This window comes from Lissotriton helveticus, chromosome 12 (genome assembly GCF_964261635.1).
Source record: "Lissotriton helveticus chromosome 12, aLisHel1.1, whole genome shotgun sequence".
Classification (NCBI taxonomy): domain Eukaryota; kingdom Metazoa; phylum Chordata; class Amphibia; order Caudata; family Salamandridae; genus Lissotriton; species Lissotriton helveticus.
Window position 1 is genome coordinate 211,562,454 of NC_136073.1, and position 27,215 is coordinate 211,589,668.

Below are 27,215 nucleotides of genomic sequence, written 5' to 3' on the forward strand. Positions count from 1 at the left end.
GGTTCAAATATTGGAGGTTGGATAACTCTGACTCTAGTCCAGTCCTACTGGCCTTTCAGGGGTTTTAAGCCTCTTGAGGAATCTCCCCATTTTCATCTGAATCCTTCCACATAATTTTCCTTAATGTATGTCATTGTTCACAGTTTTAGTTGTTGGTGTTGACAAATGTGTCTCAATGGTACTCTTAGAGAAACAAACTAGAATCTATCGGACAACAATTCACCAAAGGCAACAAAGGCGGTGTGTGACCTGCTGTGTGTGCCACAGCCCATTCCTATAATTGGTAAGTTTGTGCAGGTGGTGGCACCGGTACCCATGTTTTGTGGCTGTGACTTATTTTTCATCAGACTTTGACCCAGAGCAACAGAGTGAAAGGCAGAAAGAGGATAAAGAGTGAGGATGAGAAAGACAAGAAAATAGTGATAAAGGGAGAAAACCACAATAAAGAAAGAGCATGCAAGGGTGAGATAAAGAGGCAGGAAGCATAGGATGGTGGAAGAGACGCGTGAGGCGGAATCAGGAACAGCCAGCTTGATAATTGGCAGCATTAGCATTGTGCAGAGACTTCTCCTAAGATAAACTTTGGGCCCTCGCACTTGTTATTAATATTTACAGATTAAGCTCTGACACCAAGAAATAGCAGGTTGGAAGCAAGTGGTGTGAATTGAGACTGCACAAATGAACCACAGGGGCGGCTCCTCCGCTATGGCAGAGGAGCGTCGCCCCACTGGGGATATGCCAGCAGACAGAAGAAACATAAAATGACAATAAAGCTGTTTTATTGTCATTTTATTTTTCACTTACACTCCGCGAGTCTGGTGCGGGCCATGTCTCAGCTACAGCAGCATAGGTAAGAGTGGTTTTAGGCACTGAAAATGCGCATGACCGTTTGGCCGGCCATCCACGTCAGGCCAGACCGACATGCGCACTTTGATATCTCCAGGCTGTTCCTGAGAGATATCAGCAGTGCTCAGGAGCACAGGATCCCAGTCCCTGCTGGAGCATTTAACTGACCTCCTCCTCCAAATCCCAGTGTAATTGCATGAGATAAGCGCTGGGATTGCGTATGGAGCCTGTGCTCCTGGGGATTGTACTGTTAGGAGTAGCAAGGCGCAGCGCGGCGAAGGAGCAGAAGATCGCGGGATGGCAGCAAAGGTGTTTTTAATCTATTTTTTAAATATTTTTTTACCTGCACTGCTCCCCCTCTCCCCCCCCCCCCCTCTCCCATGTTGGACTGGCCACAGCCGCTGACAATGCATCTTCTTTGAAGAGCAGGAAGAGCTGCAATGAGAATTAAATGTGCAGAGAAGAAATATCCGGAGATGGAGTGAGATAGAGATGCTGCACGAAAGGGAAAGTTAAGCATGAGGAGGGAGAACTTAGACAAAGAAATATGAGGCAGTTGGAAGGGATGAGCAATAAAGCAGATACCTCTATATAAAGGTAAAGAAAGGTGGAGGCAGCCGAAGAGAGAGGAGGAAAGAGAAGGAGAATGTTGGGGGAGGGGGGAATGAGGCAAATGGAGAAAGATACGGAATGAGGAGAGAACGCCACCGCCTGGATGTCCTCGCGAGTGACAATAAGTGATTTACAAATCTACTGATTGATTGATTGAATGAACGTTGGGGAGAGGTATAGACAGTTGGAGCAAGCCAATAACCAGCACTAAGAAGCAATCAGTGATGATGAGGCACTATACAAATATTTCCCTTCTTTTTTCTTCCTTCCTTGAATCCCTAACTGGGAGGAAGTAGTGTATGAGGGGGGAACCTCCACAGGTCTGAGGAATGTGCAGCTGGATGCCAATGTAGTTTGGCAGCAGAGTCAATGGCAGTCTAAGGATATAAGGAACGAGGAGGGGGAAGTAAAAAACATGCTAAGAATGAGGGAGAAACAGCTTGAGAGAGTTGCCAAATGAGGTGGAAACAGCAGAAGAGAGGTGAAGTAAGAGGTGGATACCACATGAGAGGAGGGTGAAAGGATAACAGAGGTATGGCAATGTGGGTATCTAAGGAGTTTTAGATGTATTGTAATTTGGGCGTAGGAACGATGTTACAGGTATGGTAGTTTAGACAAGGAAGGAAATTATAGGTATGGCAATTTGAAAATGGGGAGGATATTGGCTGCATTAATCATTCAGAAAAGCATACAGAATGCCAAAGCAGTCTTGTTCTTAAGTCTAGGTTGACATTCAAACTCAACTTCCCTTCGCTGGCCGCTGTATTTTCTCAGAATGTAATTCTGTATGTTAAAGTTTATGTTTGATTGCACTTGTCATTCATTATGGATTTTTTTTTAAAGTTTTATATAGCGCAAACTAGACCGAGAAATCGGGTATCGGAGCGCTTTACATGAGTTAAAGTTTATGTTTGATTGCACTTGTCATTCATTATGGATTTTTTTTTTGAGTTTTATATAGCGCAAACTAGACCGAGAAACCGGGTATCGGAGCGCTTTACATGAGCTCCAGTTTTGTTACAGAAGAACACATTCATTTTTGGTAGGCATGGGGAGATTAAGTGATTTGCCCAGAATCACAGGATGTTTTAGCGTTGTTGCCGAGACCCGAACCTGGTTCCCCAGCTTCGAGGTAAACCACTCTAGCCATAAGACTACATCCTCTCCCCTTATGCATTAATTACATGGACACTTCCCTATTTGTATATATGACTTACTGCACTGCACATCGACTTTAACCTTTTCAGCGCGACCGCGATTCCCCCTCCGGTGCTGGGCCGTAATAAAAATGGGTGTGGTCGTGACGGAACGGTTCCGTCATGAGCACAGCTCAACCGTAGCTCATGACGGAACCGTTCCGTCATGAGCATGGAAGGGGTTAAACACAGTACATGTTTTTCAGCTCACTGTGAAGAAATGTAATTCATCAGGTAACTGTTATTAAGCTAAAAAGTAATAACCTATTAACAGTATATTGCTTTTTGAGTATACAGAAATACAGGCGCGGCCGGTACAGGTAAGAGCTGTGGGGAGTCGATATACGACCTATCCCGTCGTATGTCGACTCACCCCCTACCCCACTCCACCCTCTCACTTATACAGGCTGTGCCTGCAGAAATATTGAACAATACATGTAATTGGATGGAAATTGCATCTCTATAACAACATATGATGATGTGGTGGTAGGACCTGGCCAGCCTTCAGGAGGTCCCTCTTCGCGTCACATTTGGAGGCCCAGACTCACCATGTATTCCATGTTAGAGGCAGAGGGGTGGACCTGACCGCGCAGTTTATTGTGCAGCAGCAGGATCTCCTCTCGGTCAGACCTGGAGATGGCCCGCTTGCCCCTGGAATGGGGCTCTTGTTCTTGGTATTTGCTCAACAGGTTTTCCAAGATGGTGTTGTTGGCCATAATGAAGGCATGGGATGCATGCATCAGCAGCACGAGTCCGAGAGGAAGAAGCCAATACGGTGAGGGGCTCATGGCCAAGCTTGTCCTACCAGGGTTCAGGTGCTATGAGAGCTGGAGGCAGAAGCAATGTTCCAGGAAGACCTAAAAATCTGAGGCAAGAGAAGAAAGCGTTCAGAGCATTGCAGAATATTCAAAAGTAAGATCATTCAAGAGGGGTTAATGTACCCTCTGCAGAGATTCCTATGTAACCTGAAGGTTAGCATGTGCTGGTTGCATCTTTCACTCTTCTCATGCAGTTATTACAAATGCCATTGACTTCACAATTTATAAATGTATAAAACAACACAAATCCACATTAACTAAGACTATATAACACATAAGAAGCAATTATGGTGACAAAAGCGGCTGGTGCTTGTGCATTCTGCTTGCTGAAGGCAATGTTTGTGGTAATATCAGGAAAGTAAATGGTAACAAACATTGGTAATGCGTCAGTTTCGCCTACATAATTAATAAAGAGCTGTTTTCATCAATCATCATCCGGGAGAAAGAAAGATCTCCTTGGCAGACAACATAGGATTAGAGGATGTGGCGCAGCGGGCAGAGCTGCTGACTCGAGAGCTGGGGATCCCGGTTCGAGTCGTGGCAGTGCAACACAACATCCTGTGATTCTATGCAAATCTCTTAATCTCTCTGGCTGATAAATTGTTATATAAATATACTGCAATAATAAAAGGCAAAACTTTATGTAAATATAGTTCCACCAAAGCGGTTGTTAACAGTATTTCTGTGGCGGGAAACTGATAAGAGAAGCAGACAAGGAACAAACATTGGTAAATGCAGGAAAATATGCTACAGCTAATAGAAATGGAGGAAATGTAAGTGGCACGCACAGGAACCAATGAGAGCCCAGGAAAAAAAGGAGGCAGGATGTAAGTCGCTTTTAAGTTTGTATTAAAAAATAATAGATTTCTCAATCACTGCGCAAGCGCTGTGCAGGCAAAACCTAGTAATTGGTGCACTAGACCATAAAATAGGCAGAAGAAACCAGAAACCTGGGTCACACACTGACCTCTCAGACCAGCTCTTGGGGCACTGCAAGATTGCCCAGTTCGCCCGTAGGGCAAACTGCTTCCCCTTCCGAGGCATACAAACTGTCTTTCATGCTCCAGAACACGTGATGTAGCCAGTCTTACATATGTCTGATCCCAGCTATGTTTATGATGCACCCTTGTGTTGTCGCTGATTACTGGAAGTACTAAGCGTGTAAGGAATGGGAAGAAATGTAGTCCCCTGAGGTTTTAGTAACAAGTGCTTCTTGTAGATGGCCCTAAATAAATACAAGCATAAATCCCTCACTAAAAGCTCAGCAAGTTGGCAACCCTCCCAATGCACTGATAAAACGGAGCTGATGGTCAAGGATAAACCAGTGTCACCAAACTATGCACTTATCGTGGAATTAGTGATGTCATTGATGATGTCAACTGTCTCGTTCTTGTAAATGAATGCTAATTGGTAGTTGTATATCATACAATCTGGCACTAGTCACGTGTGATGTCACTGGTGTTGTCATTTGGATGTCCTATCTAATGATACTGGTGAACGTGTGTGACGTCACCGATGATGCCATTTATGATGTCATGTGCAAAGTCATTGGTGTCACTGGTGCTGTCATTTGTGAGGCCATTGTTGATCCCATGAGCGGCATCATCAGTGATGTAAAGTGCATTATCAGTGGTGAATTCTTCTGTAACTTCATGTCATTTCATCAATGATGCAATGCTGAGTTGCACAACCCAGGAACCTCCGAACTCACAGAGAGAGCAGCTCTTGGTCCTGGGTGTGGGCGACAGAAATGTGGCCCCTTGCTGATGGTAGTAAATTAACCCCTTCGCCGCAGGACAAATTCCGCCACGGTGCGAGGGGGACGGGGCTGGGCGTGGCGCTCAGGTACTCAGGACGGCTCCCGGCCGCCATGAGTCACAGTAGGCGTGTGCTCATGCCGGCCGGGAGCTGTCTGAACTCCACCCACTGATTAATTCCTCCGCACAGGCGGGGAATTAATTGTGTATGGGCAGAATGGCAACGTTCGGACGGTTCCCGGCCGTCATAACACACGCCTACTGTGACTCATGACGGCTGGAAGCCGTCCTGAGCATGGAAAGAGTTAAATGAGGCAGCAGGGGTCCCCTTTTCCGTTCACTGGTCAGTAACTGGACGAGCAGGAACTGGCCCCTGAATACAAACATCCCCAGACTCCCCCAACGCACCTAAATCTCTGACAGCTCAGCCTCCTCATGCACACAGATGATGGTTTTGTTGATGTGTGCTCAGCATGGATCAGAGTTTGAAGGGAGGGAAAGGAAGGGGGCTAAAGGGGTGTTAAAAACAAAAAACATTGCTGCGGTATAATAATGAAGGACTGAAATCACTTTAAACTGGCTAAGCACACAGAAACGAACAGGCGGGGACAAGGGCAAGGCTAGAGCAAGAGGAGAAGGGCACTGTTGTTGGCATAACCTTAATACACCCAGCTCAATGCACCCCACAGAATATTGGCACCCTGGGCCCAGCTCGCCCATGCTAAAGGCCGACCATGTTTTGTTAAATGGGTTTTATTAAGCGCACAGCTACTCAATTGAGTGTCCCGGTGCTGATAAATATTGCTAAGCCTCAGTGACCACCGATCAGTGTATTAAGGCTGAAACAACCACGTTTTCAGTGATTTCCTAAATGCCAGGAGATCTGGTATCATCCTTAGGTCCAATTGCAATTTGTTCCACAATTTCGCCACAATTTCACCCACAGAGTTACTAAAAAAACAATACAACAATAACATTCGCTCAAAAACCTATCTTCGCACATCTGTGGAAGTGTAAAGATACGCCTCTGAGTAAGGGACCACCTTCTGTGAAAAATGTGACACCCACCGGTGTATCTGTGAGCACTTAACCCACCGTGAAGCTGTAACGCGCAGTGTCAAAGGGGGTAAACATCATGGCCTGCCTGTGTATGCCTGGTAGTTCTGCATGTGTCCCCTCTGCAGTAGGTCTGCCTATGTTCCAGTAACATCCTGTGTTTGACGGTATTACTCTCTCGGGCACCACCTTGTGGTTGCTGCATGCCTTTGCAGACTCCCTGTAGTCCAGAGAGGATGTCTCCTGTGCCATGAGAGTGCAGCGCATGAAGATTGGTTGGAGCTGTGTTTGATCCTCCCGTCGCCTGATTGGATGAAGTGCATGTGAGTGCCAGTGGTGATTAACGTCTGAGTGGTGTGATTGCCTGTCACTCGCCTGCAGGCACATGTGATAAGTAGGTGGCTCAGATAGACTGACTTTGATATCTCTGACAAACGAGCTTGAATAAAATCCTCCATGTTTTTGTCCTGTTAGCCTCGTGCAGACGTGAGTGTGCATTTTAGCTGCACATTGTTGTTTGTTTCCGTCTTACAGGCATTCACGTTGGTACATGCATTGTACTTTTTTGTCTTATTCTTGCACTGTGGAAAACACCATATTGTTTTTGTTCTCCATGCCTGCACAACTCACCCCGAGACCTGAGTGGTGGCGCTATATGAAGAAGGTAATTATCCCCTCGTCAGCTACTAGGAGGGTGGGCTAGTTGGGGCCCAGGTAGGTCTAAATGTGAGGCAGTGATTTCTAGCTCAGTGGGTTAACTCGCTAAATCCTGATGCTGTTAGTGTTGCCCTTCAGACAAGTCAAACTAGCGTCAAGCACGTATTGCCACCGCCCAGCATCTCTACGGAGGGTGTTTGGCATTCTAACGGGAACTGGTTAAGGTACAAAGAGTCACACATGCCCACATATGGCAGCTAACACTGGTTGGTCATCTTCGCGGTCGTGTTTCTTTTAATTATACTTTTTTGGGTCTGGCTTGACCACAAGGCAGTCTCTGCAAGACCTACTGTAACCAATTCTTTAAAATATACATAGTGTGAGCTTTGGCTATAGCCAAAATAGTACTTCTCGCTCACTGCATGCTGTTTGTTGTATCATTCAACTCTCTAGGAAGTACGGGCCAGATGTAAGACAATTTTTAGCAGTCGCAAACGGAAAATTGGGCCGTTTGCGACCACTAAAAAGGGCTGTAGCACGTACAAACCCTGTCTTGCAAGTTGGTTACCTATAACTGACTCGCAAAGTAGGGTTTGTGAGTTGCTATTAGGTAGGGCCGTGCCAAGGGCACCCCTTCCTAATAGCGAGTTGCAGGGGGATGTATGGTTGTTTGGCAACCGCAAATGGGGTTGCAAAAGAATCGCATTTACCACCAATTTCAAATCCTCTTTGTGTTTGGCAGAGAAAATATTTTTTAAGAGAATGCAGTGGTCCCACGGATCACTGCCTGCCCTTAAAAAATGAAAATAAAACCTTTAATTTTTTTTTCTTTTAAATGCATCCCATTTTCCTTTAAGGGGAACGGGCTGCATTTGGGGGGAAAACGTTGCTTTATTTAAAAAGCAAACACAGACATGGTGGTCTGCTGTCCCCTGCAGGCCACTATCACTGTGATAGTAGCCCATTCCCAATGGGTTGCCAATTGCAACCTGCTTCATGAATATTGATGAGGCAGGTCTTTTGCAACCCCATCGGGAATCGCTAAATGTGTCTAAGACACATTAGCACATTCCCTTTTGCGAGTCGCAAAAAATCGCAATATGTGACCAGCAAAGCGGAATGGTTGTGCATCTGGCCCTTCTTCCATATGGATGCATGCAGGATTGTTTACATCAGAAAAGCACATTGAATAGTCACAGTTTTTTGCTTTCAGTTCTACTTCTTTATCTCTTATTTGCATTCCGTACAGAAAGCAAGCAATTTTTGCTGCATCCCGAACCAGTGCTCCTCCCCCCCCCCCCACGCCTTACACCTAAGGCTCTGCTAAAGCTGTAGGTCTGGCTTTAATGTGCAAAATAGCATTCATGCATGCAACATATGCAACCAATATTTGTGGATGCCTGTATTGGCACTTTAAACCAGAACTATTGGCTTTCGCCAATGCTTGCTAATGAATATATATTTAAATCATATATTTAATCATATTCATATTTTGTTGTACTTACCTTTTTCAGTACAGAATGATTTTGTACTAAAAATGCAATGCAGGTCTTTGCTGTATAGCTGAGAGCAGGAAGGGGATTTTCCCTTTTCACTTTCTTTAAATAAACAATGGGGCAGATTTATGAGGCCCTTGCGCCTCTTTGCGCCGCAATTGCATCACTTAATTTGACGCAACGGCGGCACAAACAATGCGCCCTATTTACAATGTGACGCATCTCAAGCCCTGCGCCATAAGGAGGCGTTCCTGCGCAGGGGGGGGGGGCGTTCCTGCGCAGGAACGCCTCCTAAAAGTGGCTGAGTGAAATCTATGAGATTTCGCTCAGTCACTTTCTACGTCAATTCCTTACGCCTGCTTGAAGCAGGCGTAAGGGTGACGCACCATGCATTGTAGGGGTGGCCCCTGTGCATTGCAGGAGTCATGTCGCACTTGCGACATGACTCCAGCAATGCACCGCCCGTACGCCGAAAGATGCGTCACGCATCTTCCCTGCCTTGCACCATGGTGCGCCGTATTGTAAATGCGGCGCACCATGGGTGGCAGAGCTGTGGCGCACTGTGGCGCACATTAACTGGCGCATCCCCAACATAAATCTGCCCCAATGTCTTTTGTGATTATGATCATAGTATATACTTATTGATTTTACTCAAAGTAGTAATTAATGTTTTTAGGGTCCGTTTCGGGATTTGAAATCAAAGTATGGATAGTTAACAAATGAACAAAAAAGGTGGGGCTGTTTTTATCATTCTGATCAAGAAATAGCTAAACCCATTTTCAAAACAAGCATTGACAAAGCCAATAGATCTGGTGTTGACACCCAGCCTTTTCGATGAGTCAATCAATCAATCAATCAATCAGGGCATTTATATAGCGCACTACTCACCCGGAGGGTCTCAAGGCGCTGGGGGGGTGGGGGGGGGGTCCGCTACTGCTCGAACAGCCAGGTCTTGAGCTGCTTCCTGAAGGCGAGGTGGTCCTGGGTCAGGCGGAGGTGGGTCGGAAGGGAGTTCCAAGTCTTGGCAGCCAGGTAGGAGAAGGACCTTCCTCCTGTGGTGGCTCTTCGGATGCGGGGGACGGCGGCGAGGGCGTGGCTGGTCGATCGAAGCTGGCGTTTGGGAGCGTAGAAGTTGAGGCGGCTGTTGAGGTAACCTGGTCCTTGGTTATGTAGGGCTTTGTGTGCGTGGGTGAGGAGCCGGAAGGTGATTCTCTTGTTGACCGGGAGCCAGTGCAGGTCTCTAAGGTGTCCGGAGATGTGGCTGCGGCGGGGGATGTCCAGGATGAGTCGTGTTGAGGTGTTCTGGATCCGCTGGAGTCTCTTCTGGAGTTTGGCGGTGGTTCCAGCGTAGAGGGAGTTGCCGTAGTCCAGACGGCTGGTGACGAGGGCCTGGGTGACCGTCTTCCTGGTCTCGGTGGGGATCCATCGGAAGATCTTACGTAGCATGCGCAGGATGTTGAAGCATGACGAGGAGACGGCGTTGACTTGTCTGGTCATGGAGAGGGAGGAGTCCAGGATGAAGCCCAGGTTGCGTGCGTGGTCTGTTGGTTTGGGTGCGCTGCCCAGGGCGGGGGGCCACCAGGAGTCGTCCCAGGCGGAGGGTGAGGATCCCAGGATGAGGACTTCCGTCTTGTCTGAGTTCAGTTTCAGGCGGCTGTTCGACATCCATTTGGCTACGTCTGTCATCCCTTCGTGCAGGTTGGCTCTGGCGGTGGCGGGGTCGTTGGTGAGGGAGAGGATCAGCTGGGTGTCGTCGGCGTAGGAGATGATGTTCAGGTTGTGCTGGCGTGCGATGGTTGCGAGGGGGCTCATGTAGACGTTGAACAGTGTTGGGCTGAGCGAGGAGCCTTGAGGAACGCCGCAGATGACTTCGGTGGCTTCCGATCTGAACCGGGGGAGGCGGACTCTCTGTGTCCTTCCGGCGAGGAAGGAGGTGATCCACTCCAGTGCCTTCTCCTGGATTCCGACGTTGCTGAGGCGCTGTACTAGGGTACGGTGGCAGACAGTGTCGAAGGCCGCGGAGAGGTCCAGGAGGATGAGGGCCGCTGTTTCTCCGTTGTCGAGCAGGGCTCGGATGTCATCGGTGGCTGCGATCAGGGCGGTCTCGGTGCTGTGGTTGGCCCGGAAGCCAGACTGCGAGAGGTCGAGGGAACCGTTCGTCTCGAGGAAGGCGGCCAGTTGCTTGTTGACGGTCTTCTCGATGACTTTTGCAGGAAACGGGAGCAGCGAGATGGGGCGGTAGTTCTTGAGGTCGGTGGGGTCGGCTGATGGCTTCTTTAGTAGAGCGCTGAGTTCGGCGTGCTTCCAGCTCTCCGGGAAGGTAGCGGTGTCGAAGGAGGTGTTGATGATGTCCCGCAGGTGGGGTGCGATGACAGCGTCGGCCTTGTTGAAGACGTGGTGAGGGCAGGGGTCTGTCGGAGATCCGGAGTGGATGGAGTTCATCGTGCGGATGGTGTCTTCAGTGCTGATCGGGGTCCAGGCGCGTAGGGTGGTGGGGGGGGGCGGTGGTTCGGACGTGGCGTGCGTCGGTTGAGTGCTGAAGCTGTTGTGTATGTCCTCGATCTTGTTGTGGAAGTAGGAGGCGAGGGAGTTGCAGAGGTCCTGCGAAGGGGTGATGTCGTTGTTTCCGGCGTTGGGGTTGGAGAGCTCTTTCACGATGTTGAAGAGTTCCTTGCTGTTGTGTGCGTTGTTGTCCAGTCGTTCCTTGAATGCGGTTTTCTTGGTGGCGTGGATCAGCTGGTGGTGTTTTCGGGTGGCGAGCTTGAGGGCAGTCATGTTGTCCGGTGTTGGGTCTCTGCGCCAGGTTTTCTCGAGTGCTCTGCAGTTCTTCTTGGAGCTCTTGAGTTCGTCGTTAAACCATGGGGCTTTCTTGCTGCCGGGTCTGTTCGGCGGGGTCTTCAGCGGGGCGAGGTCGTCTGCGCAGTCGCTGATCCATTTCGTGAGGTTGGTGGCCGCTTGGCTGGGGTTCGTTGTGCTGGTGGGAGGGTTCTTGCTCAGGGAAGTAGCGAGCTGGTCTGCAGAGATCTTGTTCCAGCTTCTGCGGGGAGCCTGTTGCTGGTGATGGTGGCGCGTGGTCCTTCTGAAGCTGAAGTGTACGCAGCTGTGGTCCGTCCAGTGGAGTCCCGTGGCGTGGCTGAAGGTGATGTCCTTGCTGGAAGAGAAGACCGGGTCGAGTGTGTGTCCGGCGTAGTGGGTGGGGGTGTTGACCAGCTGCTTGAGTCCGAGGTTGGCGAGGTTGTCCAGCAGGGTGGTGGTGTTGCGGTCGTTGTTGTTCTCCAGGTGGAAGTTGAGGTCCCCGAGGAGGATGTAGTCAGCGGAGAGGAGGGCGTGCGGGCTGATGAAGTCGGCGATGTCTTCGCTGAATTGTGTGCATGGTCCCGGGGGTCTGTAGATGAGGGTGCCTCTGAGGGTGGTCTTGGGGTTGACGTGGATCTGGAAGTGCAGGTGTTCGGCGGGTGCGAGGGTGTCGTCGGTGTTGGTCGTGATGCGGATGGTGTTCCTGTGGATGATGGCGATGCCTCCTCCTGTCTGGTTGACGCGGTCCCTCCGGATGATCTTGTAGCCCTCTGGGATGGCGATGGCGATGTCGGGCGCTGAGGAGACGTTCATCCAGGTTTCCGTGAGGAAGGCGACGTCTGGGTCTGTGGTGTCGAGCAGGTTCCAGAGCTCGACGGCGTGTCTGTGAACGGAGCGGGTGTTGAGCAGGAGGCACTTCAGGTGGGTGTTGCTGGTGGTCGGCTTGGTGGGTGCTGGTGTGGTGTGGGTCCGGTTGCAGGTGAACTTGCAGGAATGGCAGCTGAAGGGTCCGTGGGTGCGTCTCGATGTGGCTCGGTAGCAGCCCGGGGTTCAGCCGGTGTTGAGTGCGTTGAGTTAGGTGGCGTCGTAGGTCCGTCGGGTCGGCTTCCGGCGGTGGGGGCCAGGGGTCCTGGCGCTGGGCGCGGGCCAGGCGCGGACGGCGCTCATTCGGTGCTCCCGCTGCGCGCGTCCGCTGCGCGGTCGCTCTGGGGGCGTCATAAGTAAGGAGCCGGGTGGGCGGGTCAGCTGGGTGGCGGGAGCGGGGCGGCCAATGGGCTGGTGGTTGGCGGGGCCGCAGGGGGGCAGCGGCGGGAACCTCTGGGCGTCCGGCGGCGGCGGGTCTGTCCCTGGGTCAAGCGGCGAGCGTGGGAGGCAGGGGGAGATCCGGGCGGCCCAGCGGCGGCTGGGTCGTCAGCAGAAGCAGTAGGCAGGCAGTGGCAGCGGCAGGCGTGGGAGGCAGGGGGGTGACCTGGCCTAGTGAAAGGCGCAGTGGTCACTCCCTGGCTGACCCCGCAGGACCCCTTATGTAAGGAGCCGGGTGGGCGGGTCAGCTGGGTGGCGGGAGCGGGGCGGCCAATGGGCTGGTGGTGGGCGGGGCCGCAGGGGGTCAGCGGCGGGAACCTCTGGGCGTCCGGCGGCAGCGGGTCTGTCCCTGGGTCAAGCGGCAAGCGTGGGAGGCAGGGGGAGATCCGGGCGGCCCAGCGGCGGCTGGGTCGTCAGCAGGAGCAGTAGGCAGGCAGTGGCAGCGACAGGCGTGGGAGGCAGGGGGGTGACCCGGCCTAGTGAAAGGCGCATGGATTCTTTTTTCATATTTTTTATAAAACTTTACTCTACTGGCTAAAAAAAATGTTTTGCTCTCAAAAAGCACACATTGGCATAGAAGTCCCAGACTCTTAGTGGAACAACTTTGTGTGTGGATGTGCTTGTTGTGAAAGAACAGAATGCTGTCACTCACAATGAAGTTAGCAAACGGCTGAAGTGGGCTGACTCACTGCCCCAGGCTGTATGCAGGAGTGGGCAGATGATGAAAAATAGGAATGACACAATAACCAATGAATGAAGAGGGCGACTGAAAGCCCCTGTATATATGTATTCTATACATATAATTTGAGAAAAGCCAAAAGATGTTGGCTAGTGCCAGACCCAAAAAACACCGCTTTCCCCTCCACTGACCGGAATTTTTTTCAAGTAAGATGATTGGTTTCTCAAATAAGGGACAGGGAAATAAAACTGCAACCACTTCCCAGTAACATTTGGCAGGGCCTGCCTGGCTACAGCTGAAAACACGGGAAACCCTAAGTGGACTGTGGGACAAGGGTCGTTTTTCGTGGCCTGGTGAGTTGAGGGGCCGCATTCTAATCAGCTTTAAAAATACACTTAGGATATAGAATACATTTTTCTTATATCCACATACATGATTTACTGCTGCTGTGATTTAATGCTCTTTGTTACTATGCTAGACCCTTAAGTCTCTACAAAACTGCATACGAAACACACATTTTTGGCAACTGTATTTAGAAAATTGAAGTATAAAATAAATAATGCCCAGGAAAAGAGACCCCATTTTTCATGGAGGGGTTCAAGCTTGCTGGGTACACCCAGACTGCGCCTTGTAAGGGTGGTTTCACTTCGGTGTGAAAAAAGGTATGATAAGGGGCGGCCCGTGCAGGTAAGACCTGTGGGGCTTGGTGGGGGTAGGCTCGACAGACGACGACAAGGGAAAATTAAATAAATAACTAATTTTTCCCTCATCATCATCTGTTGAGACTCCGCCCACCGCTTTTACCTGCATGGGCCGCTCCCGGGCGTGATGCAGGACTTTAGGAGAAGCACATAAGTACTAAAACTAGAAATTCAATTAAACAAATCTCTGGATCATCTAAAGCTGCCTCAGGCCAGATGTAAAAAGGCTGTGGTGGGAAGGTCAGGCGTGACGGATATGCTTTTAAAAGGTTTACCTCTGGCTGCCAGCACCCAACAACTACCGCTATCAGTCTTCTAAAACCTGGGGAGGCAAATGTTGAAGTAGCAGAGAAGGAGGTATTCACATAAAATGCCATTTCCCAAAGCCAAAAATGACAAATGACACTCTACAGTGTTCTCTCCAATGATTTGACACTGACTATTTGGATGAGCCAGCTGTTCGAACTATAGCTCCTCCCATGCCTGATAACAAAATGTCTGTTTCACACATGCACTCACAATTCTACCTCACATACAGAGCATCACTAGAGCTGATATTTACTGCCCACACCCCCCATGTCCAACTTTCCTTCATCCCTCCCAGTGCCTAATTTGTGAAAATGTAAGCGTCAAGGGCCTCCCAAGGAGGCCTCCACACGTTGCACCATGCATTACCGCTGCCAATGACAGTATCTACACAACTAACCCTCACACTGCTACAAGTGTGACAATTCAGACTATTCGAGGCCCACCAGGCTACAAGAAAGGTTTAGGCAGCAGGTATTACTTGTTTTAAATGTATATTGAATTAATAAATAACTATTGTTCTGCTCATCTTTAAATTCACAAACAGCGCCACCATGTGGCAGCTGTCATAAGTGCCGCTGTTGACATTTAAATTTCGGTGGCTTAAATTAAGCAGAAGGGGGGTGGGAGCACACTGACTCACAACCCAGCAGAGTTCACCCCTTTGAATTACGGTGAATGCAGTTCACAATTAGCACTTACTTGAATATTAGTGTTAGTATTTCACCAAAGTTGGTGCAGATAGTGCTGTTCATTTCTAGACATGTGTTCCTGGATTTTATCCTTCATCAGTAGAGATCACAAATACATTTTATCAGGGGTTGCTGAGAATGCTGCCACCATCCTCTCAGGTCTCAGTACCTCTCACATGCACACAGGTGCATGCCCAAATATTAATTAGCTCACTGGCTCAGAGGAGCCTTTTTAAACAGGAGGAGGATGGGAGCGCACTGCCTCACATCCCTGCAGAGTTCGCCCCTTTGGATTATGGTGAATGCAGTTCACAACTAGTGCTTACTTGAATATTAGTAGTAGTATTTCACCAAAGTTGGTGCAGGAAGTGCTGTTCATCTCTAGACACGTGTTTCTGGATCTTATCCTTCATCGGTAAAGATCAAAAACTAATTGTGCTAGATGTCTGGCAGTGTGCTCCCACCCACCCTTTTGTTTCAAAGGCTACCTTGAGCCATCAAGCTGATGAGCTTTGGAATTGCATATGTGTGACTGAGAGTGGTACTGTAACCTGTGAAGACTTTGGCAACATTTCCAGCAATATCAGATGACATTTGAATGCTCTCTACTGATGGAGGACGAAATCCAGACACACATAGATGTCTAGAGGTATACAGCACTATCTGCACCAACTTTCGTGAGAAATTAGAGTCAAATTTGAAGTAAGAGCAAATTTCATACTTCATTTATCATAATGCAAAGGGGCTAACTGTGCTGGGGTGTGAAGCAGTGTGCTCCCAACCCCCCATACGTCTTACATTAAAAGCACTGATCCCTCCAAAAGGCAATGCAGGAGCAGAAGCGTCAGAAGATATTTGTTGGGAATTGGGGAAATATGAGTCGTAGAGAGCATTTTTGGGGGTTCACCCCTTCCTAAATCTGACCATTTTAATAAGCATAACTCTGCTGGATATTGAGCCTGAGGGTAATTTCTAGGCAGACCATGTTCGAGTTTCAAGTCCTTTACCACCTTCTAGATTTAGCCTTGGCTGCTCGCTATCGCTACTTTAGAAAGGCACGTTTAGAAAAAGAATCACTGTTCTCTAAATTTCATTACACACCAGAAATATACAAGATTGTCAAGAGTGTTCGCGATGGATGTTGCCCAGTAAGAACCTACTGACCCCAGACACAAAAGAAAGTTCTCACAATGCACATCTCTCCTTTTCCCATGACATCAAAATAGTGGGGTTCTTAGAAAGAGGAGAAATACAAGGAGTAAGAGTTACTTAAGAACACACTTATGTCAGGACCCCAAAGTGGGCAATTCACTGGGAATGACAGACACCACCTCCAGATGTGGGCCTGTGGGTGAATGTTAACCCCCAAACTAGGAGACTTAACATATAATCCTGGTATTACTACTTTTCTGAAATCTAATGGAAATAAATGTATTTATAAATCTGAGCAGGCCCCACACCAGAGTGACCCATCCCTGGGAAGGGTAGTCCTTTCGCCTCACCATCAGGTTTGCTGCCACGTCAGATTTGTTATAGTAGACTAATTTGAAACAAACCAAGAGATGGTGGGCCTGATTCACAAACTGCACTTTGCAGTATGTTTTGTAGTACAACACTAGTACTTCAAAATGTACTACAAATTGCTATTCACAAACTGCACTCTGTAGTAACTTACACTTTGGAGTAAGGTTACCTTTTTTCCATATTCACAAACATGCACTTTGTAGTAACTAACACTTTTAAATAAGTCACTGCCCGTATTATTTTCTATGGCTCGGTGTTGCAGTACCAGTGGTTGGCCATATTTGTAGTGCTGGACTTAATACAAGAGTGTACGTTAGTGTAAAAATGCAGTCAGTCTGAGAATACCGAAAAGTAGTCAACTTACTCAAGAGTGTAAAATTACTCTAAAACGTTAGTTACCTTTGTGAATCAGGCCCTTTGCTTTTGATCTTAACTTTCATATTTTGCCAAATTGTGTGCTCTTGGCCAAACACTCTTTGAAATGTTTCCTCTGCTCTCATTTTTTACCGAGATCAGAAATATGTGTAATCAATGTAAAAGCTGCTATCTGTGTGTGGTAAAAAAAAAAAAAGAACATTGGCAAATCCAGTAGGTCTCTAGTTTGGGACTTATTGGCTTTGCCAACGGTTTTTATTGAAACCACACAGCATCGCTGATGCTGTGCAACATAGCTGAAGAATTTTAAAAAGCCATTGATGTGAATGGCCACATAATTTTGTAGGCATGAGTACCACACGTGTGCCTAAAAAATGACGACACTGCATTTTTTGTAGTTGGATTGGTGAGTATAAATTTGAAACCATACAAAAGTGTTTCTTTTTTACAAAGTAGGTGGTGGAAACAAAACAGGGGTGGATGCAATGGGGTTACTGTTAGGGGATAGAATAAAACGGAGGGTGCAGATGAAGGCAGCATCATGGGGAAGGCGGACGTAGCACAAAGGACGTGAGTGGGGCGGAAACAAGATGTACGGTGGTGGGGCAGGTTAGTCAGGGTGTGGGTGGGAGGTGGAAGCAACATGGAGGGTGCAGGTGTGAGAAAAGCAAAAAGGTGAGAGACAGTAATGTGGAGCTGGCGCGAAGAAGCACACAGGCGAAAGAGCGGAACAAAAAGCGTAGTCGAAGGGAGAAGAGAATTACACAAAGGAGACAGCTGGAAAACACATGAACTCTCACGGAGTGCTTAAATAAAAGAATGCAGTAGTGCTTGGAAAGCAAGCAATGGAAAGACCCAAGGAATGAATCTATGCTCCAGGGGTAGGACAAACTCAAGAGGAGGAAGGAAAGCCTACACAAAGTGACGAATCAGAAGCAAGCAAATGAGAGTGACAAAAAAAGCAGATCAATGATAAGCGATGGACAGATTCTAAGACCACTGTAAGTTAAGTGCATGCGCCATTAAGTAGGCAAGACATATAAAAAAAAATACAGGATTGGATCTTTTTAACTCAGATGGGGGAGGGAGTGAGACAGTTCCTATATCCTTGGTCTATTCACCGTATTGTAATGTGGTGGTAACATTATAGCCTTAGGAGCAAGCAGAACTGCCTTGCTGTCATAGATCACTTGCTGTGCCAAACTGTTTGATATTTTGCAAATCCTACTCCCCTGTGCTTCCATTTTCTAACCTGACAACCATGAGCTCTTTGAAACTTGCTTAACAAAGAGAATACTCACCAAGGATATATTTCCATTAAAGGCCCAGGTTTTATTCAGGCTGTTGCTTATAAGGTATGTACCTTCCTAATAGCATCCTAAAAGCCAAACGAGTTCTAGAGTGCATGGTCATGACCCCTCCTACGGTGCAGCTTGTCCCTCTCTGCCATACAGTAAACAAATGTTAGCCACTGGCTCATGCCGCTTTACAGCTCATTGGTTCTGATAGACAGAGTGCGGCACCTTGCCAGCCCACTACCAATGTGCATTCGGGCCCTTCAAATAATCTTGATGTGCTTTTTGTCAAAATTGTAAAAATTGGGACATTTGGCGTCCCTTGCCAGCCCAGTGTTGGCAACAGGACAGTGCATCCAAATGTGGGACAAACCCACAGGAACCTGGACCTGATCCTCTCCGGTGGATTAGAGGGGAATATTTCCAAAAGGAGATTTTCTGAAAAACATGGGTCTTAACATTGTATATTACTACACAATGTGTATGTCTTGCCTACCAGACAGCGCAAGACCTATTGTGGGCTTACCAAGAACTTACTACAGAAAATAATACATCGCTTACTATTGATTGGGTTTATTGTCACTCAATCCTTACTTCTTATTCAAAGGTGTGCCTTCCCTTTCTTTTGTTTGTCCCTCGCCTGGAGCAATCCCTCTTTACCATCCTTTTGACTGACTGACTTGGAGCCTTCAATTGTGCAATTTTTTTCTGTTTAGGTAAACACTCCATTAGAGTGCACCAAGTGGTCTTCAAATACAACCCATTTCCCTCCCCCTTCTGAGGTTCAGAGAAGTCACCAAGAGGTCTTAAAACACAATCCATTCCACTCCCACTCCTGAGATTGTGTGAAGTCACCAAGTGGTCTTCAGATGCAACCCATTCCACTCCCCCTCCTGAGGTTCAGAGAATTCACCAAGTGGTCTTCAGATGCAACCCATTCCACTCCCCCTCCTGAGTTTCAGAGAAGTCACCAAGAGGTCTTCAGATGCAAACCATTCCCCTCCCCTCCTTTTCCACACCATTCTCTTTTGTGCTTTTCAATTTCGTCAAATATCCCTCCTCGCAGGTCATGTTGCTCTCTCACTTGTGCACTGCTCCCACTACTAAACTCCCCCACTCATCACACTCCATGTTGCTCTCTCCCTTATGGACTGATTTTCCTCTCCTCCTCTTACCCATCTTTTTTTAGGTCGAGCATTCAAGACCTTTTGTTTATACTTTAGTATATACTTTTTATATACTTATATTTGTATGTACTTTGTGGGCTCTGGAGATCAGCCCTAGGACTTGTCTGCTGCAGCGTAGAGTCTTTTTTTCTGTTCAACTGCCTCTATTGAACTGTCTTGATAGAAAACGATCAGCAGAGGTCAGTAAAATACCAGAATTGCTTTTTGCTGAGAGACTTTCTTTTTTTTTCTGGCAACTGCCTCTATTTAATCTTCTTGATAGAAAATGACCAGCAGAGAGGTACGTAAAATACCAAAATCACTTTAGCATTCTCTAGATTCCAGTCCATAGGAATTTTCTTCCACAAGCACCCATAGACAATAATATTTTTTTTAAATCTTGTATTTTCAGTGATATGACCACCGAAGGTCCTGATTTTTTATTAAAAGCTTTGGACTATACCATTTTCCATTAAAAGTCAATATTTCTCTCCATGTGTTCCCATACCTGGCGTGTCATGCAGTTTGGTGCTTACTTTCCCTCCATGTTCAAGAACAGTAGATGTTTCATCACCCAGGCTAATGTGCTGCATAGCTAAATAAATATAAGGCCCCAAAGGCGAGACTGATTGCATTACAAACGCTTGTTTTATTTTATCACCCGAGTTCACTTCCCATGGCACCCCTCCACATGCTTCTCCATTGCACCTCACAGTCTTTTTTTTTTTTAATATGTATATATATTTTCATTTTTTCAGGCATGGCAATGCATAAAACTGTGGCCCTCTCCTCTGCCTTGAAAAAGCTGTAAATTTATAAAAATAGTAATTGGTAAATAAAAAATGGCAGTATTTCATAAGTGGACACATGCGTGGTGATGCATGAGTGCACATACGTCATCTCGCATACACATGCCCATTAAATGGCGTGGCACCCATGTCATCACACCTTTTTTTATCATTTTGTCTGATGCTGCAGAGCATCAGTAAAGACAAAATATCCAACAATCGAGACCTATTGGCTTTGCCAATGCTTGTTCAAATCGATAGGCAAAGTACACTCAAGTGTCTTAGTAGCCCATTCAGCTAAAAGAACAGTCCTTGACATGCAGCCCACCGGGAAAATGCCACAATGTCCATATGACTGTCAGGCCATGTTTAGACTTCAGTTTTAAATTCTTTTTCCAATATTTGTGCTCAAGTTAAACTCCAATTGAAATGTAAGAAGAAGGGGGATGGCCTTGTCCGGCCAAGGTGGTTTGATGAGACGTGCTCAAAAGCCCATAAAGCACTTCTTCATGCATTAAAAGAAAATCCAAGAAATATGGAGCTGGTGGCTGCACTCAGGAAAAACTACAAATTAGCCACGGATAACCGCAAAAAATGCATTAAAAAGGAGGCTTGGGAAGACCTGATCTCAATTGATGTACTTAGAGACAGCTCAAAATTTTGGGCTGTTATTAACCATCCTTACTTTACTGATACAAACAACAAGGTGCTGGACTCCGTGATCCCTGATGAGGCATGGGTTGCACACTTCAGCAAAATTTATGACAGTGCTGAGGAGTATATCTCAATAGTTAATCCCATAGAAAATGGAGCAGCCCCTTCTTTAAGCTTCAATGAATTGGAGGTACATAGGGCTATTACAGAGATGACTAAAAATAAGGCCCCGGCCCAGATGGTGTGCCCGCAGACCTTTACAGGTCCCCTGTGGAGTTTTGGACTAAAACACTCACAAACGTATTTAACTCCACAGTCATCTCGGGGTTCCCCTCTTCTTAGACCACTTCATCTATAATACCCATCTTTAAAAAAGGTTCAAGAAACGACCCTGCCTGTTATAGGCCGATCTCTCTGATTGACTCTGCCGTTAAAATCTTGGGCAGAGTCATTCTGCAGAGACTCGGTGACCATCTGGAAGAGAGGAGGGTCCTTTCTGTTTTACAATATGGGTTTAGGGCTGGAAGGGGCACCCTAGATCAATGCCTAAACCTTCATATGTTAATAAGTAAATACACCTTGGCTAAGGAGGGTCATTTATATATGGCATTCATGGATTTATCGTTGGCTTTCGACTTGGTCAATCGATCTAAACTTTGGGCGATTTTAACTAACATAGGGATAGACCCACCTTTGATAAATTACCTAGCGACCCTGCACCAAGATCTCCGTGCCTCTATCAGAACTAATAGAGAAGGAGATACTACTAGCTTTTTCAGATCAAAACGGGGAGTAAGGCAGGGGTGCATTTTGGCACCCCTCCTATTTACCTTATACATAAATTCCCTCGAATCCGCCCTGAAGGAGTCCACATCTGATGTCCCCCGCGTGGGGGAGTACACAGTTCCGGTGCTCCTCTACGCGGACGACGCAGTATTGCTAGCCCGTACTGGGATGGGGCTACAGAGACTCCTGGATGATTTTGGGGTGTTCATGTCTTCCCTTGATCTACAGATTAACAATAAAAAATTGCATGTAATGATTGCAGGGAAACGTTTAAAAAGTTTAAAGGTAAAAAAGTTTCTATGTACTGATGAAGAAATCACCAAAGTTCCAGTCTTTACATATTTGGGGGTCTTGTTCGACGAAAAGGGTACTTAGAGGCCACAACTAAACGCTAGAGGCCTAGCGGTCACTAGATCCACTTCTGCTCTACTGAGCTTCGCGAAACGGTTAGGTTCAGGTCCAGTAGAAGCACTACTGACAGTTTACAAGTCAAAAAGCCTTTCTATCTCCAGGAATGGTGCTTCATTATGGGGCTACCTACCGCAAGACAAACTCCAGGTGGTAGAAAATAAGTTTCTTAGATCCCTCTTAGTGGTCCCCCAATCAACCCCAGTACTCTCAGTCCATACAGAGTTGGGTCTTGGCTTCATCAGTGATCAATTATAGCTAGCACCTCTGATCTGTTGGGCCAAGACCTGGCTGAACGCAGAAATCAATCTAAATCACTCTATTCTAACAGACTGTTTAGCACTGGATAAAGTGAACAAAATTCCATGGTTGGTCTATATTAAAAATATGTTTTACAAATTGGGTAGGCCTGAACTATATTTTGCCCCGAATACCATCAAGAGAGGTGATGTGCTATGGATTAAGAATAATTTTCTGGAACGTAGGGAGATGGAACGGGAGGAAGTAGAGCTCCAAAAACCGGGAGTAAGAGCTAATTATATACTGCAGACTACCCCAAAATTGGAACCCTACTTGTCCATTGTGTCTCGATCCTTCCATCGTAATCTCCTTGTAAGATTTAGACTGAATATTATTCAATATTCCTTGGGGAATTACCCAGTATGGGGTAAATTAGATCCTTCTATCCCCTGTAGCAGCGATAATTTTTCTGAACAAACCCTGATGCACTTTATTATGTTTTGTAGCTACTACGAGGAATGTAGAAAACAGTTTTTACTACCTATTCTGAGAGAAGCAGGGTTTATACAAGTTCGTCCCGCTCTCCGTTACCTACAGCTTCTAAGTAGCACTAAAGTAATATTCGGGGTAGCAAGCTTTTTGGTTGCAGCTACACGTATTAAATCTAAACAATTGAAGTTAATCATTCCATGATATGCATTTTAATCAACTGACCATTAGCTGATCTGATGAATTGCACTACTGTACTATCCCATGTAATTATATGAAATTGTTCTCTTATATGCTCCTCTTTTTTAACTAAATTATTTATATGAAATGTTTTTACCATACGAAATTGTTATTTGTATATTTTGTTGGAAATGCTTTTATGATTTTAATTAATCGAATAAAGCTTGTATTGACTTGACTTGACTTGTTTAGAATTCAGCATACACGTACATAAAGAGGGTGATAGGCTATGAGAGCCATTCATTGAGTAAGCACTGGCACACAACCTCAAAATGGCATAGCCCCCTTTTAAAATACTCTGAGTGACACCTATGGCTCTCATCACCGTTGTAACTTTACTAGCTGTATACTTCGTCAAGCAATCTCAGATGTAAAGAAAACCTTGAGCAGCCCCTTTAGTGTATTGCTACCTCAGAAAGGTCTTATAAAACATCAATACCCTGAAAAGGTCCTTATTTTATTTTATGTGGAGTATTTGCAATGCTTTACTAACCACCTAGTGGAACCCTCCGACCACTCAATTTCATCAGTACTACAAAATAGTCCTGTAATTTGTTGATACCACAAAAAGTCCAATATTGATTCGATACATTGAAACGATCCCATTTTTCAATGATGCCACAAAAACGTCCAATAACGGATTGACATCATTAAAACGTCCTAAAAATAACTGATACATCGAAAACTTTCTATAATTCACCAATAGCCCGAATAAGTCCTATATTTCATTGGTATGTCGAAATCGCTCAGTCATTCAACAATACCCGGAAAGGTCTTACATTTTATAGATACAAAGAAATGGTAGTTTAGTTCATTGATAGCCTAAAAAAGGTTCTAAAAGGGAATGATACCACAATAGGATCCTATAAATTAATCAATATCCAAAAAAAGACCTCGAGGGGACTATTACCCAGAAGGGTCCTATAATTCATTGAAAAAGGCAAAATAAGGCCTGAAAGCTATTGATACCATGAAAAGGGCCTTTAATTTATAGACACAAAAGTCCCATAAGCCATTGATAGCAGGAAAGGTTCTAAAAATGCATCGATGCCACAAAAAGAACTCCTAGTCCTGGATGTGTGTTCGTCTGTCCAAACGCGGTACCCAGGTATTGCTGGCACCGGCCCGTCTTGCAATCTCACCGTGTCGCTCTGCTGCATCCACCACCCTCCTCCTTTTCTGTGTATCTTTGTCAACAAGTGTCAGGGATGATGTACACTGTGGCTTGGAGGGCCGGCTGCGAGGCCGGCCAGTGGTCGGTATAAAGATGCTCTGTGCTTCCAGGCTGTGAGCGGGCAGTCAGGCCTGTCAGGCGCGCGGCGAGCGCCGAAACGGGCCTCTGCGCCTCTCCCGCCTTTTCCCGCCGCCCAGGATTGTGCAACAGACGGTGCATTCTCCTTCCCCGTACTCCTCTCGCGTGGTTATTAATATGTAAACAACACTTTTCCCTCGGCTGAGATGACGAAAGCGAGGATGATAGCGCTGGCCCGAGCGCCCCCCTAGCCCCCCCCAGCCCCCACTCCCCCTTCTCACTCGTCTGCCTCCTCCTCACAAGGCCGACATTTTCCCAAACTCTGAGAAGGCCTCCTCGGTGGAGGGGGCGCTTTTAAATCTTCAAAATAAAGATAAAATAAAAAATGAGGGCTTTAAATGGGCAGGTAGCGTCGAGTCATTTTGAATGGAGAGTGCTAGTCCTTCTCAGTAGGGCTGTGATACTTTTTGGGATAGTACCAGCACTTCTAAATAGGGGTGTGATATGTTTAATGGGAGAGTACCACATTTCTCAGTAGGGGTGTGATATTTTCAATGGGAGAGTACCAGCACTTCTCAGTAGGGGTGTGATATATTTAATGGAAGCACACCAGCACTTTTCGGCAGTGATGTGATTGTTTTTAATCAGAGACCATTAGCACTTCTCAGTAGGGGTTCGAGAGTTTTAATGGGAGAGGGCCAGCACTTTTCAGCAGGAGTCTGATACCTTTGATGGGAGCATACCAGACATTTTCATTAAGGGTGTGCTACGTTTAATGTGAAATGACCAGCACTTCTCGGGATGGGCGCGATGCTTCTCAGTAGTAAACAGGTACTCTGGGATAGTGAGTAACTAACTGCACGTCTACATTTCTGTTTCAAGCACTGATAAAAAAATAGATTTAATTGGAACCAGATGTGCAATAAATCATGTTAAATCAATATCTCACTCGCTTGAAAGAGATGTGAATTGAGGAAGTGGATAGGGCTGATGTGTTTTGAGAGGAAGTGGGTTCAGAGGGTAAGTCACAGGGGTCAGGTCATTCTCAGCCCCACCTGCCTTATAGCCTGCACTAGTACAGTAAACTGGTAGCCTGCGCCCAATCATAATACCACACCTCCTCCACAGACCACACCTCCTCCACAGACCACACCTCCTCCACAGACCACACCTCCTCCACAGCCCACACCCCCTCCACAGACCACACCTCCTCCACAGACCACACCTCCTCCATAGACCACACCTCCTCCATAGACCACACCTCCTCCACAGACCACACCTCCTCCACAGACCACACCTCCTCCATAGACCACACCCCCTCCACAGACCACACCTCCTCCATAGACCACACCTCCTCCACAGACCACACCTCTTTTATAGCTCTCGCCGCCATGAAAGACCACATCCCTTGCATATATAACACCTCCTCCTCAGTAGGCTGCATCTCCTCCCGCATCCCACATCCTCGAAAGCCCAACACATCCTCTACAGACCACACCTCCTCCATGGACCACAACTTGTCCATAAGTCACCCTTCCTCTGAAAGGTGTTTCCTCCTTCATAGCCAGCACACTTTCAATGGACCACACTTCCCCAAAGAACACACTACACTTAAAATACAACTCCTGCTTAGATAGTATCTTTTACTGATACCACATACTCCACAGACCACCGAAACTTATTCCAACCACATTGTCTGCACATGTTTCACAGACCATTGCTTCTCCACAGCACACAAACTATCCTCACATGCCACCTTTTGCAATGACAAAACCCAACCTCCACCAACATATCGTACCGCATCCAGAGCAACATCTCTCCATTGGTCCACCTCGCTGACGCGCCCTTCACAGACCACACTACCTCTTTAGAATACCCACACTGTTTGCATTACACGTCCTCCACAGCCCACGCTTCCTCAGTAGGCCTCACCCTCTCCAAAGCACCCACCTCTTCAAAGTCCAATCCCCCCTGGTTGATACCTTCTCCATAAGCCTAGTCTCCTCCTTGAACCACACTCCCTCCTTAGCAACCGTCTCCTGGTTAGACCACAGCTCTTCCAGAGCTCCCACCCACACTAGCACTCTTGTTCTGTCATACGCTCTCCTCCTTGTCCACCCACTGCCATTCACACATCTCAAAATAGTCCTGAGAAGAAGAGAGTGCCAAACAAAAGAGGACTGGGCAGAAAGTAGGGAATGCTTAAACGCAACAAGCGACAGCACTGGTGAAGCGTGGGTGGGTGGATGTAGCAGTGGCAGCACCTGTCAGCAGGGCTGCTTTGGATTACTGAAACAGTACCTGCTATTGTCAGCAAGGCTGCAACACTTTTATTGGGACAGTACCTGTTCTTCTCAGCAATGCTGCCATACTCTTACTGGGACAGTATTAATACTTCTCAGCAGGGATGTCATATTTATAGAGTGCTAGTAACAATACTTCTCAGCAGGGCTGCAGTACTTTTACTGGGACAGTAGCAATACTACTAAACAGGGCTGCCATACTTTTACTGGAACAGTACCAATACTTACAAGCAGGGCTGTCATATTTTTACTGTGCTAGTACCAATAGTTCAAACAGGGCTGCCATACTTTTACTGGAACAGTACCAATACTTACAAGCAGGGCTGTCATATTTTTACTGTGCTAGTACGTGTATTGGTACGTCATCAGCACTTTTCTGCTGGGCCTCTATACCTTTACTGGAACAGTAAAAACACTTCTCACCAAAGCTGTTATATTTTTACTGCAACAGAACCAGCATCTCTCAGCAGGGCTGCTGTACTCTTTATAGGACAGTACCAGCACCTCTCAAGCTGGACTGCTGCATGTTTTATAAAGCAGTACCAGCACTTTTATTTTTTTTGCAGAGTTTTATATAGGCGAACTAGACCCGAACCGAATCAGGTATCAGAGCGCTTTACATAGCACCAGCCAGTTACGTTACATGAGGACACACTTTCATTTTAGGCACGGGGAGATTAAGTGATTTGCCCAGAATCACAAGAGGTTTTTGGCGTCGTTACCGAGACTCGAACCCAGATCCCCAGGTCCGAGGTCGAGCGCCTTAGCCGTTAGGCCAGCC

General features: G+C 46.9%; 1 protein-coding gene across 1 annotated transcript in view; it reads right to left on the bottom strand.

Moving 5' to 3' along the window:
• CRISPLD2 (cysteine rich secretory protein LCCL domain containing 2) overlaps window positions 1–27,215 on the bottom strand; it is a 174,965-nt gene that overhangs the window by 138,851 nt on the left and 8,899 nt on the right. Inside the window, exon 2 of the mRNA XM_078668251.1 lies at window positions 3,203–3,519. Coding sequence (XP_078524377.1) covers window positions 3,203–3,442 — 240 coding nt within the window. The 5' untranslated portion in view covers window positions 3,443–3,519. The remainder of the gene's footprint in view (window positions 1–3,202; window positions 3,520–27,215) is intronic.